This window comes from Pleurodeles waltl, chromosome 6 (genome assembly GCF_031143425.1).
Source record: "Pleurodeles waltl isolate 20211129_DDA chromosome 6, aPleWal1.hap1.20221129, whole genome shotgun sequence".
Classification (NCBI taxonomy): domain Eukaryota; kingdom Metazoa; phylum Chordata; class Amphibia; order Caudata; family Salamandridae; genus Pleurodeles; species Pleurodeles waltl.
Window position 1 is genome coordinate 204,125,296 of NC_090445.1, and position 16,017 is coordinate 204,141,312.

At 42.9% G+C, this 16,017-nt stretch overlaps 1 protein-coding gene across 2 annotated transcripts in view; it reads left to right on the forward strand.

The window, feature by feature from the left end:
• Positions 1-16,017, forward strand: part of SGCA (sarcoglycan alpha) — a 108,003-nt gene that overhangs the window by 14,000 nt on the left and 77,986 nt on the right. For both annotated transcript variants that reach the window (XM_069237826.1, XM_069237827.1), the window contains exon 2: positions 3,465-3,584. In XM_069237826.1, the coding sequence (XP_069093927.1) occupies positions 3,465-3,584 (120 nt within the window). The remainder of the gene's footprint in view (positions 1-3,464; positions 3,585-16,017) is intronic.

Genomic DNA, 16,017 nt, shown 5'->3' on the forward strand with positions numbered 1-16,017 from the left:
GGGCACCCAAGTGACCCTTAGAGTCTAAACTGCTAGCTCAAAGTGCAGTCACTCTAACATCATAGCCTCTTCTTGTACACTTCCAATAGGTGCAAAATGGTCTTCTTCTGGTCCTTGATCCACATCGAGTGAGTACTGATGTCTTAGGTGCCAAGGGTGCCCATTATATCCCAGTAAAGTGCCCCGAGGGGACATTGAGGTCACTAGTCAACACGCTAGTAGGTCTCCTCCTATCTGGAGTTCCAGTGATGTGTGGCATCTGGGTATCCCAGTGTGTATCTTGATTGCCACAAACAACATGGCTAAAGTCGTCCTTAGGTGTAAGGACCTTGCTAGCCCACTCCCAGGGGTGTGGCTTCTAGGGGATTCACCCCTATGGAAAACTGGTTCTGAAACTAGTTTTCCTTTCCTTGGCCCTGGCTCTACCAAACAAAAGGCTTCCTGTGCAGGAGTGTTGTTGAAGCGACTGAAGCGGCCCTTCAGCAACAACTTCACCTTTAATGCCTGGCTTTTGGGCTAACAACCTTTTCAGCCCATCCTGTGGGAGGGGGGGTCCCACAGGATGGGCACGGCAACAGCCTTTGTTCCTGGCTTGGGGAACCTGTCTCAGTCCTAGTGCCTCTGTAGTGTTACTGGACCATCTGGGACAAAGAATGCAACTTTCACAAAAGTTGCCAGTGTTACATTTTGACATAAACACCAACTGTACTACTGAGTCACATTTAATGTTCCCTTTGATATGATACCTTACATGACATAGTTAGGTAGCCTCTGTCAGAAGTTATATACATTGTAGTCTAAGCCGTTAACCCTGCAATTACTTTATAAGGCTACCTAACTGTCCTCAGCAAACACCGAAACTTTAGAGCTTTGCTGTATAGACATATCAAAAATATATGACTATCTCAACAACAACATACAGCTCCTTGCCAAAGGGCTTCATATGCCTGCCTTAGAGGAGCAATATATATATATATATACATATATATATATATATATATATAATAAATAATCCTCAACAGATGGAACATTATCCACCCGACGGCTGCACTAATCCCTTGATTGTCTCCAGATCGTAAGGACAAAGTAAAATTCAAAGTTCAGAGTTGAATTTAATCAATTTTATTCCATATAATGGTATCACAGTTTCCTGCACAGAATGTCCATATGTATATATATATATATATATATATATATATACATAGTTAAGGGACTAGTGCAGTTTGATATTAGTGGTAATGGCAACGTTGTGTGTGCAGTGCATGCACAGACTCTTCAGCCTGTAATGGTAGCTTTAAGTTGGGTTTTCAAATTGCCACACACAGAGTGGCACAAACAGTGCTGCATTTCTTGTGTGGACAACCAGCCTTACATGCCATGGGTAGTTGGGCGCCATATACTAGGGACGTAAAAGTAGGTCATCTCATGCCAATTGGGGACACCCACTTAAACATACCATTTTGAGAAGGAAAAAACACTGTCACTGAGGTCTGGACAGCAGGTTTCAGTGCACTCTCAAAGTCCAATGTTGTGCAATAATATCAGAACTAGTTACTGGTTTATGCATATTATGCACCAATACCAGAGCTGATTACTGGTGTACACTTATTTTGAACAATTATCAGATCTGAATAATGCTTTAGTGCAAATCAGAATAAATATCAGTTCTTACATCGTAAATAAAGAACTAACTACTGGTGAATTCATACTATGAACATGTACTAATGCTGTTTAATGGCACAACCAAGTCCAGAACCAACATCAGAGCTGATTAGTACTGTGCCCACATCTGCATCAATGGCAGAGACAGTTCATAGTGACCCCATATTGTGCTTCAAAAATAGAGATAGTAAAACGTGTGCCCAGGGCATATCACACTAGTTAAAAGCATGCACACATTAGTCATTAATATCAGAGATTTGTTATTTGCTGCAACAATATCAGAGTTAGTTAATGGTGAGACTAGATTATGCACTAATATCTGCACTACTAAATGCTGTGTCCTAATCATGTATCACCGTCAGAGCTAGTCAGTAGTGTGCCAATATCCTGAACTGTGGCCAGAGCTATTCACTGTCGTTCCAACCATAGACCAATGTCATAACTAATTAATTAGGCTCATCTTCAGAGCGTGCTTGGCATTTAGAAGGTAAAAAGACTCTTAAACAATGGTGCTGTACCAATTTTCAGAGTGTGTGTGCTGCCATCAGTGTTGCATCACTGTAGTCATAGTGATTCTGAAAAAATCCTAGCTTCACATACAGAATATATATATATAGCAAATGTGCCATGCCTATTCAGCAACAGAGTGGTAAGATGTGGGGAGTGAAGCACACTGTTGCAAATATATTTACAGACAGTACATTTTCCATTGAAATGGCCACTAAATGTGCACAGATATACTTTTACCGATAAAACGATACAGCACACAAACAATGACGTGCTGGAAATAGGGTTGTAGTAAATATTTAATATTTATGCATCACCAACTAAAGTGTCTAGAGTTGCTTTGATCCTATTAAAATATTTGTTTCCATCATTCTTCAGAATTACAAAGAATGTGCTTTATTTGTGGTTTCCTTACTGCTGATAGATTTTGAAATCTTTATACACTTCAAGTTTTGTTGGAGTTAGAAAAAACATAAACATCCCACAGCCTTTCCATTCACACTGAGAAGGATTGTCACTTAGTTCACTTTAAAAAATCCTCTCACTTTGTAGTCAGAGAAAGAAAAGTTATCACCCATCTCCATGTAAAAAAACAATAAGCAGCAATTTGTCAGAAGATAAAGTCTAACATGTGGCCTCTGTGACAAGATAAAAACAAAATGTAAAGGCATCTTTATTGCTCGTCCATCTTCTGATTTCCAGTATTGTTATTTTGAAGGTGCTGCAGGACCCGTTACACCCCACATACACATCCCTCCACTTCCGGCACCTATGCTCCTAAACTTAAAGCAACAAAGAAAAGAAGAGATGGGTACAATAAGGTAACAAACGAGGGTGGGATAATGTATCAAAATGACACATCTGAATAGACGGCCTCATATTCTAGAACAGTGGTTCCCAACCTTTTGACTTCTCTGGACCCCCACTTTATCATTGCTGGCACCCGGGGACCCCCACTGAATCATTATTGGAATCCAGGGACCCCCCACTGAGTCATTACTGAAAGCTGGGGACCTAATCTGTTAATATTTTTTTGATTTTCTAAGCAGTCGCAGACCCCCTGAGAAGGCTTCGTGGACCCCCCAGGGGTCCCCAGACCACAGGCTGGGAACCTCTGTTCTAGAATAACCTCCCACATATGATATGTCAGGTTATTTGAAACCCAAGTGCAGGTGTGTTAAGTGTTGTTTTAGCTTCACCATGATAGGTTGTGTTTAGTCTTTATTTCCTCTTTGTACACTGGTGTCCATTGCTCACTGAGCCGGGTTATTGAGTGTCTCTTTTCCTACTTGCAGTACTCCATGGTATCCTGTGGTTAGCCTCTGCTGACCGGCATGTCTTCCCCTCTGCTGGGATCCTGTTTGTTCATGAACTGGACAGGGCCTACTTCCTGAAGGCATTCCCCTCCAACAATGGTAAGTCTAGTGACATGCATGTCCATCTACAAGGTGAGTGAGCGGGGCAGGTTCCCTGTCACCATGATGGAGAGGTATTGCTTCAAAACTACAAAATTATCGCTTTGAAATCAAATAATTTATAAATAACGTTTCAAATTAAAAATATTAAACTTTTTAAAGAAATGCATTAACATGGACATACGGAAGACAGGTTTAAGAAGAGGACAACATAAAGTAGGTGGTGATTTCTCTGTGAGAAAGAATATGGAGCTAAAATAGAAAAATAACAAAAATAATCTGTGGAAGATGAAACAAGCATTTGTGCACCCAATAGATCTCATCTTTTGCATTTGTCAATGCTTTCTGAAAATGCTGCTCAGCATCACCGAAAAAATAAAATAAATGGCTATTGTGATGGAGAACAGCATGGATCAGAGTGGGGTGGACCACATTGGGGTGGGGTGGGGTGGGTTTGATTGAGTGAGGTAGAATGGATTGAGTGGTTAGACTGGATTGAGTGGGGTGGATTAGGGTTGAGTGGGGTGGATTGGATTGAGTGTGGTGTATTGGATCAGGGTGAATTGGATAGGGGTAGGTAACTGGATTGTGGTGGGGTGGATTGGAGTGGGATGGGGTGGATTGGAGTTGAATGGATTGGGGTGGATTGGATTGGAGTGGGTTGGATTGGAGTTGGGTGAATTTGATTTGAGTGGGGTGGATTGGATTGGATTGGAGTGGGGTGAATTAATTGTAGAGGAGTGGACTGGATTGGAGTGGGGTGCATTAAGGTGGTTTGTAGTGGGGTAGATTTACATTTATTGGATTTCAGTGGGGTGAGTTGGAGTGGGCATGTTGTTTTGGATTAGAGTGGGTTGTTTGGGATTGGAGTGGGGCAGGCAGGAATGGGGCAGGCTGGAGTGGGGCAGATTGTTTTGGATTAAAGTGGAGCAGATTGGAATGGGCCAGATTGAAATGGATTGGAGCAGGTTAAAGTGGGGCAGTTTGGAGTGGGATAGATTGTTTTAGATTGGAGTGGGGCTGACTAGAGTGAGGCAGATTGTTTTGGACTGGAGTGGGGTAGATTGGAGTGGGGTAAATTGTATTAGGGCGAATTGGAGTTGGAGTGGGGAGGATTAGAGTGGGGTGGATTGGATTGGAGTGATGTGGATTGGAGTGGGACAGATTGTTTTCGATTGGAGTGGGGCAGACTAGAGTGAGGTGGTTTGGAGTGGGGCAGACTGGAGTGAGGTGGTTTGGAGTGGAGCAGGTTGTTTTGAATTAGAGTGGGGCAGATTATTTTTTATTGCAGTGGGGCAGATTGGAGTGGGACAGATTGTTTTGGATTGGAGTTTGGCTGACTGGAGTGAGGTGGTTTGGAGTGGGGCAGATTGTTTTGCGTTGGAGGGGGGTAGATTGTTTTGGATTGCAGGGTGGCAGATTGGAGTGGGGAAGATTGATTTGGATTAGAGTGCAGCAGATTGCAGTGGGGCAGATTGGTCTAGATTGGGCAGATTGGAGTGGGGCAGATTGGTTTGGATTGTGGTGAGGTAGAGTGTTTTGGATTGGAGTGGGGTAGAATAAAGTGAGGTAGATGGAAGCGGGGCATATTGTTTTGGTTTGCAATGGGGCATATTGTTTTGGTTTGCAGTGGGGCATATTGTTTGGATTGGAGTGAGGCAGATTGTGTTGGAGTGGTGTAGATTGTTTTGGATTGAAGTGGGTCGAACTGGATTGCGTTAGATTAGATTGGGGTGGGTTGGGAGGACTGGAGTGGGGTGGGGTGGATTGGTGTGAGGTGAAGTGGGGTGGATTGGGGTGGATTATAGTGGGGCAGATTGGTTTGGATTAAAGTGGGGCAGATTGGAGTGGGGCAGATTGAAATGGATTGGAGTGGAGCAGGTTAGAGTGGGGCGGTTTGGAGTGGGATAGATTGTTTTTGGATTGGAGTGGGGCAGACTGGATTGAGGTGGTTTGGAGTGGGGCAGATTGTTTTGAATTGGAGTGGAGCAGATTGTTTTGGATTGCAGTGGGGCAGATTGGAGTGGGGCAGATTATTGTGGATTGTAGTGAGGCAGAGTGTTTTGGAATGGAGTGGGACAGAATAATGTGAGGTAGATGGGAGAGGGGCATATTATTTTGGTTTGCAATGGGGCATATTGTTTTGGTTTGCAGTGGGGCATATTGTTTTGGATTGGAGTGAGGCAGATTGTTTTGGAGTAGTGTAGATTGTTTTGGATTGAAGTGGGTCGAACTGGAGTGTGGCAGATTAGATTGGGGTGGGTTGGGAGGATTGGTGAGGGGTGGGGAGGGCTGGATTGGGGTGGGGTGGGTGGACTGTGTGAGGTGAAGTGGGGTGGATTATAGTGGGGCAGATTGGAGTGGGTGGATTGGGGTGTACTGCCAGATTATGTGTTAAAGCATAATTTCAGAAGTTACACATAATAAAGAAACAATGTTGCTTTGCAATATTTGTAACAAGATAATCATCATCTTTCGAGAGCAGCACCCACAAGCAAAACCAAATGAAAACATGAGTGCAAAGTGAGAAAATACGACTTGGCAAAATAAAAGAAAGTTAGCTATAAAAATGAAAACTGCAATTTTGTTTGTCCTGCTGGGCATGTTTTTGACAGTCACACACCTTCTGTTTGTAGGGCACTAAAATTTTTAAAGGACAAAATAGTACTTCAGTCACGTAGGGAGCAGCGGACAGGCACTGATTAAGTTGAATCAATCAGTGCTTGTTCGCTGCTCCACACAGAGGAATGGAAATGATGCCAGGCCTGCAGTGATGTATAAAAAGCTGTATATCAGAGTGCCATGCAAGCCAACAAATGGTAAGCAACAGGGAGGCCCAAAGCCCTTTGCTGTACACAACAGTCTCTCTCAAGCTAGACATGTGCTAGCAAATGCACTCGCAGACTGAACCTAAAAATTGAGCCGCGAGGGCAGTGGGAGAACAACAGAGGCGTGAGTGGTGGAGGAAGGATGTATAAGCAAATGGCTGTGAGCAAGGAGAGTGGGAAACCAATGGAGTAGCCCCTTGGGGGTCAGGTGAGAAAGTCTGGGTAATAAAAAAAAAGGCAGAGCAGAATGGGGTAGGTTAGAGTGAGCAATACATGAGTGGAGCAGGGCACAGCTATCAGTGTTGTAGCAGGTGCAGTGCCGCTGGGGTCCAGGGTGTGATTAACCCTGTGTACGCTCTTATGGCTGTATTTCAGTTCTCAAACCGGAGGTCGGGTTTAATTTTTTTTCTTGCAATAGGGCGCATGGCACTATTGCTATGCCACTGGGTGAGAGAAAAACCCACGGAGAGTGGGACGGTTGAAAGAAGTAGGAAACGGGAGAGAAAACAAGATCAAGAAAACACATTCACTCCCATGGAGTGCTGAAAGCAAAAGAAAAAAGTAGATCTTTGAATGTAAACAATGGAAGGATACAAGTCATCTAACTGAAAGTGTGGAAAAGGCACAATGCTCCAGTGGAGGGTCAAACACAAGGAAGTTAAAGCCATTAAATATGAAACAAGCAAATGAGACTGGCAAGAAAATCAACTACAAAGTCCACCGTAAGCAATAGACTGAACCAAAAGCCCATTTTAAAGGCTGGTATTGTACAAATTAGGTCTTTGACAAAAGACAACTAAAAGCTGTCCGTAGGCAAAATGTATGGGTGAAAGACTGCGTGCTGTTTTGGGACTGCATATGCATATCCTGTGATGGGTCCTTATTGTTGAAAATCCTCAAATGACACATCTTGTGATGGGAATGATCGATATTTATCTGATATGATCTCATAGACGTAGACACAGTTGGGCCTTTATAGACTAACAGAGATCCAAAGGAAGGTCTTTATCTGAAAGTCCGCTCATCTGTCATCAGTGTAAATGCACAGGTACACACTACACACCAACCGAATGACTCATGTAATCAAAACCTAAATGGGCATTTCTGTACTATGGTACTCATGGGACTCTCTATATTAGGGAACTCATGAAATCAGAAAGGGTATTGCTATATGCTATCCTACTCATAAACAGAATTCAACTACGGAACCTCGCAGAATTTTTTCAAGGTCACGGAAATTCAAAAATGACTTACAATATACTCACTGCATGCGTTTGGAAATTAAGCACCTCTTTGTTATAATGTTTCAGTGCAAAACTCAGTTTCTTTCTAACAGAATTAAAATAACATTAGTGGTATGCTGGAAACTTACAGAACTTAAATGTCCAGCACAGAGATGATGAATTCCCCCTTACAGAGGCTTGTCTTATCAGATGTACAAGTCTTGAAAATATATACTTTTCCTAGGAGAGTATTAAAAATCGGTAACTTGTATGCCTGTGCCAAGTCAACTACCCTATATAAACACATTAGCTAACTTATTGAAGTGACTGACCACTTTTAGCTTTCCCTTCCACAAACCTGCCCTGCGTGTGCCACACATGCGCATACATAGGAACACACCCACACTAATATCGTATACTACTGTCTTTTTCATAGAAAACAGCTACAAATAACAAGTACCCTCCCTGCACTTGAAGAAAGCTCCAGCTCTGTTAACAACATTATGACATCCGAAACCATCAGAAATGAATGACCTTTTAGCCATTTCCATTATCAATCAAAACAAACCCACCAAGAACAGCTCGGTGGTTCATTAAAGGGATTTCATAATTTTCGTGGCCTACTGTTCAAGGTGATTGCAATATCATTTTATGTAGGGTTGTAGATATTGTATTCTATATTGTGTGCAGACACCACATTATCCTATCTCCTTCTTCTTCGACACTGTTTTAAATATTGGGATCTAGTTGCACAAGCATAAGTTGGATTAAGTGTTAACCTGATATTTAAGGAGAACACGTAGGGGCCTGGACTATATTAACCAAGTTACTCTAGTCTTCCCTGCCACTGCTGACCCTCCAGCTAAAGTGCTAGCCATATGTGGCCACCTGAAATTTCAGACAGTGCATTGCCATCAGGAAAGTGATGTGTTGCTTTACACCCAGGAAGCCTCAATGTGAAGTAGTCCATGAATGGCTATTGGCCGAGGTGGTGGGAATAAAGATGGCTTAAACTGACCCTCACTGAAAGAAGTTCTAGAGAGTGGAGAGCAAAGTATGAAAAAAATCCATAAAATGTGTTTTTACGTAAACATCCGACGTGAACTATCTGAAGCTGCCTTTTTTGCTTCTTCTATCACTCTGGCTTCAATAGTAATGAAACCAGGGAATTTAGAGCATAAAATAAGTTGAAAATCTATTTTGGAAAGTGCTAAAACACACGAGTAATCCAAAAGAGTATAAAATATAAAATATTATTTTTAAAAACATAATCTTCCAGATGTCAACAAATAACAAACATAAAAGACCCAAGGAATCTACTTCTGTAGGCCAACATTGTTTCACAGGAAGTGACTTCCTCAGAGTACGATTAGAAGCCTCCAGCTTTCAGGGACCTTCTGCCTCCTGGAATTTTCTTTACTCCATGATGAAACCAAACATACTGTAGTGCAAGCACACCAATGTATCTTGTACAGACTTTGTATTGTAAACACCAAGGTGTTTACAGTTACTTAACGAGGTCAGTTCGCAAGTGCAACAAATGCCATCCAAAGAGCAAACAAAACAAATGCACCTGTATATTGTATAGATAAATCAATAGAGATGCTTAGAAAATAGTATATTGTTCAAAAACGTGTATTGTGTTTACAACCCAATTTGTTATGTATGAGAAACACACAATGATGGATGTCTATCAGTACATTATGCATGCAACTTAGGATGGTATCCGTGCGAGCCAGCAAGTAATGAAACAAACCAATACTTTATGGATGCAAATCAGCATGTAATGCTTTCAAACCAATAAACTGTACATTTAACCAATATACTACACATGCAAACCCGCACATTACAAAAATGAACCAATGTATTACGTATATATACTAGCCTGTAAAACATGTGCACTCGTGTATTAATCATGCAACAATGATACTCATGCTTCTGTGGACACAACTTTGATTACAGCAGAATCAGCGAAGTTCATGGGACCCTCACTATGCAAGGCTCTGCCCACAAGTTCCTTTGCAGATTCATTAATTTGTGACCCCTTTTGATCGGCCTGCCCAGGTCTCACTGAGAGAAATTCACATTGCAAGTTTAACAAAGGTAAATGCCTTGCACATGCTAGAGACAGGAGTACAGCTTTGTCAGTGAGATTCAGGGAGTGTGAGACATTTCTCAACAAGCGCTACAGCTTACTGAACCAAAAAAGATGGTACATTGAGCAAAGGGGTTGATGCGTAGAGCAGAATAATTATTGAAGATAGTTTTCTAGAAGATGGAGGTCATAGGGGAGAGTATAGAGATGTCACTGGGAGGGGGGATATTATTCTGAAGGGAAAACAACATTCTGAATCCCTCAGATCAATCAAAAAACTGAGGTATCAGTGTGTTGTATTAAATGAACCTGAGAAAAGCTGTCAATAAACATATTCATGTATTAAGTACATGCCTTAGAAACTGTGTCTGCTACAACTTATGGAATCCACACTCAGTGAGATACCTCAGGAAGTTAGCCTCCTGCAGTGGTCTTTGTATAATGTGCAGGTCACATGCTCCCATGGCAGTAAGATAGCTTGGTGGATAAATGCATCAGCTGCGTAAGTTTGTTTGTCAATGTCCGTGCTTGTGTTTCACACGTACTCTGGGGGCTGAACCTCACGCTGGTGAACCCTAAAAAAGTCAGATAAACACCATCTCTGTGAGGCACCATCGCACTTTGATAACGAGTCCGTATATTGTGTTTAGCTACTTCTGAGCAGGAGCAGCTCGTGTGGCTGGGGCTGGTCGGGGCAAAGGTGTGTGGGGGGGGGGAATAATAAAAAAAAAACGTACCTGCTTTGCTCCCGCACCACACTCCTCTCCCGTCGCTGCAGCAGGCTCAAGCTCCCAACCTGCCCTGCGCCAATCCTGACCCTGCTCAGAGCAGCGTCAGGATTGGCCGTGTGCTCCCAGGCAGACTGGGAGCCTGTGCAGCCTCTCTCCAGCCCAGAAACCATGTTGCTGGGCTGGAGAGAGTCCTGTGTGCATGTATGTTTGGCCGGCCCGAAGACGGCTGGCCAAACACACATGCGCTCTGAGGGGAGTGCACAGTGCACTCACCTCAGCTCGTCAGCCCCAGTGCCCCGTCCCTTTTACATGGAAAGGATAATAAACAGAGTTTATTATCCTTTCCATGTAAAAGGATTTGCAGCGGTTGCTGGGGGCGGGCGATGTTCCTCTGCCCATGCAGAGGAGCCACGCCTGCTTCTGAGAGAGTGGAGGGGCGGTGGTTGGTGTGTGAGAGTGTGAAAGTAAGTAGGTGAAGGGTTGATCTGTGGGTGATGGAGGAGCTGTGTGGGTGTGTATGTGTAGTGTGTGCGTATTCTCTCCTCCCTCCATCGCCAATGGGAGAGTTAAAGCCATAACCCTCAGAACAGGTATAAGGCAAAAAGCCAACAAATCTTTTTTGAGAACATTAAATAACCTGCATGCATATCAATATAATAGGCTAATAATTGGATAGTACTTAATAGCATGTGGGATTATTTAGAGTTTGGTGGGTGAATTACCTTGGTGGACCACTGCCCACCATATTTACAGATCTCTGTACTTTCAGAGGACCCACCGCCAAGGCAGGGGGGGATCTCTAAATATGTATTTGTTAAGGAGCTGCCATAGTTAACACAGCCACTCTGCAATTCTTTTTGTTTTTTAAAACAAAAAACTAACATCCCTGACATGGTAGGAGTTTTTTCCCCAACGTATGTGGCTGAAGTTTTTTTTACTTGTTTAGGACCACCAGGGTTTCCCAGACGGTCTCAAACAGGAAACAAATTAAACTGGGACATCTGCAATGGCTCTACCGACAGAATCATAACATTTGACCTGACTCTAAATAAAGTGGTTGGACAAACAGTTTGGTGGACAGGGCACTCCGCCCCATTTGAGGAACATTACACTGTCTGCCATACTCTAAAGACGCCCCAAGCCTTCATTGTTGATTAAGGGAAAGCTTGCTAATGGCCAGTTGCACTAATTGCCCTGTACGCACACTTAGGAGTAGTATGCCCAAACGCAAATAAATTACCAGCCAGATTATGTCACTTCTCTATTAACAGCATTAAAAATGCAAACTTACTATGCAGTGACATTGCCTCTTCCTCGTAAGAAAGTTAATCCCTGCCTGCACCTAGAGTCAGAACTGTAACTCTGAGTGTGTATGTATGACGTACATGGGCACATAGCTTTAAGATTCTGGCCTGTGGCTGTCATGGTAACCCTTCCCAAACAAGGCAGAAATGCACCAGAGTCGCAGTGTATGGACCCCATCAATGCTAAATACGGACTATAAAGTCCTAAGTAAAAGATTGACCAACCAGCTCCTGCCACATAAGGCACATTTAATAAACGGGGGTCAAAATAGATTCATCCCAGGGAGAAACACAACCCTTAACTTTAAATACTTGATCGATACAGAAGATAGGTACCCAAATGCTATTGTGCTTTCCATTGACATAGAGAAGGCTGTTAACTCAATCTATGTGACTACGTTATTGGACAGAATGGGCTTGGGAGCAGGCTTCTGGGGCTGGACACAGTTACTATGTACAAACCTGAAAGCCCAGCTGAGAACCGGTCACATCCTCTGCAGTGATCAAGCAGTGGAAAGGGGCACAAGAGAAAGGTGCTTCCTCGCTGTTGACAATAGCAGTGGAACCATTGGTAGATGTAGTTGAAAGGAGGGTACAAATACAGGTCACCCCTGGGAGAGATGACACATTACCCATCACTATCCGTGGATGACATCCTGCTTTATACACGCAGCGGACAGGCAGGATTAGAGGGGGTGGTTGAATCATTGCATGAATTTGGAGCAGTGTAGGGGCTAAAATTAAATTGGAGCAAGACTGGGCTATTCCTGGTACATCAGGGAGAAACAGAGGCAGGGTTTGGGCCCTGTCAGAAAGTCTGAGATGGAAAGATACTGCGTGAAGTAGGTAGGAGTCCAAATCTATAGAGCTAAAGCAGATTTAGTAGAAGAGAATATTAGGCCAGTCATTCGGCTACGAAAATAGTGTGGCCTTCTGCAAGATGGTACTTCTCTCTGCAGCAGGAAGGACAGACCTAGCGAAAATGGTGCCCCCACTGTGCTTGTTGTACCATTTCCTGACACCCACAGTCAGGAAAAAGAAGCCAATGTTCAGGGAAATGGAGTCCATATTAGTGGATCTGATGCGGGGAGAGGTGGGTATAGCTTGAACTGACAAATTTGCGGCTAAAGACACAGGAGGGGGGCTGGCAGACCCACATCTTAAGTTATATTACCTCACAGCTGCAGTGGGACACAAGGTGGGTGAAGAGAAGTCTGCCAGACAGGAAATCTAAGGGCTGACACACCGAGCCTCACAGAGACACTAGCGATCAATCTCAGGGGGAGACAGCGGGACGAAAGATCAATACAGGCTTTCCGCCACTGCTGGAAAAAGTGGAGAATGGCTACAAAAACTGCTGGAGGAAAGTGGAGAATACATACAAAAAGCCCAATGCCACGGACCTCCGTCTTGTACGCATGCTCAGTCAGCAACCTCAGGGTAGTGGGGGGAGAACTACTGACATGGGTAGAACAAAGTGTAGAGATTTAGGGCACCCTGAAATTCTTTGAGGACCCACAAGGAGAATATTGTATCCAAGGGGGGCAGTTTCTATTACACAGGGGACTCAGGAGGACAATTCAAAAACTGTGGATGATGGAAACTATGGACCCAGCTCAGCATGTTGGGGCTACAGCTAGTGTGCAGCACGAGTCGCAAAATCAAAGCAATAACTTCAAGGTACTAAGCACAAGTCCACCATACAAAAAGCTCAAAAGATTCATAGAATTTTCCCCGACACAAGCCAAATGCCCTAAATGCTCTCACCATGATGCACCATTTTACCACATGATCAGGAAATGCCCAGGACAGGAGGGATACTGGGACAAAGTAGCCAGAGTGATACAGACTGTAACAGACAGGAATAGGCCCCCTCCCTTGAAGTGTTTCAATTCGGACTCTATACCAGGCACAAGGCAAAGCAAGTAACAATAAGTTCAACGACCTGGCACTAATATTAGCAAAGAAGCAGACCATTAAGAACTGGAAGAATACAAGGTGTCCTAGTAGCAGTGGATGGCTGCGAGAACTTAAAAGGCTGGATGATGGCAGAAGGGTCCCTGTTGCACTGATAGGAGAAAAGGGAGCTGATGTCAGTAGATTTTGCTAGAGTTTGAGGCTGCATAGTGTTCGCCTGCTGGACAAAGGAAGTAACACCATTCCTTAAATTGACGGGTACAATGGATAGTACAAGGTAAATCTGGGCTGGAAAGTGTGTAACAGGTGGAAGTCCCCCCAATGTTTACTAAATAAGTGCCGACAGGCCTCTGACGATGGACTCCTTGGCTGCAAGAGACTGTAAAAGTGATTAAATATTGAAACTGTGATTGATAGTGAAATGAGTCATTATATTAATAATGATAACAATGTAATGTAGAAGATGCAATGTTTATGGTTATTGTTCAAATAGATAAATGCAAAAAAATTTATTAAAATGTACCAGACGCAATCTTTATGGTTATTGTTCAAATGGACAAAAGCAATAAAAGTGTGTTGAAATAATTGTGGCCTCTAGTACCAACTGTCAATATTATCTTGCTTCCCTCTCGATTTCACCCAATAGCTTTATCAAACAAAAACACAGGCTATTCTCATGGACCGACAGGTCCTCATCTCTCTCTCACAGCCTTGCAAACACAATCCTACGTAAGCCAAAGACCACCTCAGCTAATCATGATCACAAGTAGGCCCAGTCTGGTGTTTGGGGCTAAGAGTAGACAAAGCTGCCTTGAGCAGTCCAGGGCGACGGCTCTTGTGGCCACGCACAATGAGAGCAGGAGCTGTGTGAAAGCGTCTTTGTGTGACTAGTGTTTGTTTAGAGGGAGGTTGGAAGGGAGGAGCTGCAGCACACACTGGTTGTTGCATATCACAGCTTATATTTCTGCTTATTGACACTGATAAGGTAGGATGCTAAGATCAGCAGTGAAGAAGGACAGGTTTAAACAACTGGGCGCTGTCCACAAAGACCTTAATGCAGCTTACCGACCGAACACTAACCGAGTATCATTGGCCACTCTGCTGTTGCACAGGGCTTCTGCTCATGTCTGTGGTTGGCATTAGTGTTCCTTCTGTGGGCCCTTGGCCTCCTGCAGGTAGCACACAATACCTCCAACCTCTGTCTCTTATTTGTAGGGTATGAACACTCCACGTATTCATCGTCACCTCGAAACAAGCAAAATGCCTTCTACTGACCAGTGTTATCATCTGCTCATAAAAACTTCCCCTCATCCTAATTATAATTATATTGCCATTGATTACAACGGGTTCACCCTTAAAATCCTAATTATAATTTTATCGCCATTGATTTCAATGGGTTCACCCTCCACAGCCACACATTCACCTTCCTTAAATACTCAACACGAGGAGAGAGATGGAAGGATGATACTCAGCAGAATGTATTAGCCACTCTCAGGATGTTTTCCACATCACAAACAGGCTCTCATGTCATCATTACACCTGCTCCACACCCTGAGAAGGCATTATGGAAGCAACACAACTTAGGCAGCCCATCACAAAATGTTTTTGTGTCTTATTTGAGGTAGAGATGTGGAGCACATCTTATTAGCATGCATGAGAAAAACTGAAAACAATTATTAACTTTTTACTTGCAACAACCTATGGAATCCAATAGCCAATTATAAAATGGTGTATGTCAAACAATCAGATTGTATGATTTCAGAAATGAATCAACTATTCATAGTCCAGTCATAATTCCATTGATAATCAAATTGATTTACCTCTTGTAGAACACAGCATCTCTAAGTAAGACAGTACTACAGCAATGCATTTCGTTAAATTGGGTAAAGCCCCGGGTACTGACATTTTTCCTATAGCATTTCACATTAATTTATCTAAGTTATTAATTCCTAAATTACTTCAACTGTTTACCAATTTTATATGTGCCAAATCAGCTAGGAGTACTTTCCACAATGGATGGTTTCTAAAGGTGAATGCAATCCTAAACTGTGCAAAAATTATAGACCTGTTTCTCTTGTCAACTCTGATTATACAATGTTTACAAAGATCCCTGCTCTTAGACTTGACCCCCTTATTACCTATACTTATAAGAAAAGAAAATTGACATTCATCAAAGGACGCGCACTTACAGATAAAACTAAACTCTTTTTTAAGATCCTTAGTAAAGCCAAATCTTATAAACATCCATTATTGGCTATCTCTTTAGATGCCTAGAAGGCATTTAAACATTTAGATTAGAATTTTATTTTTTAGACCCTATCCTGTTTTGGTCCCA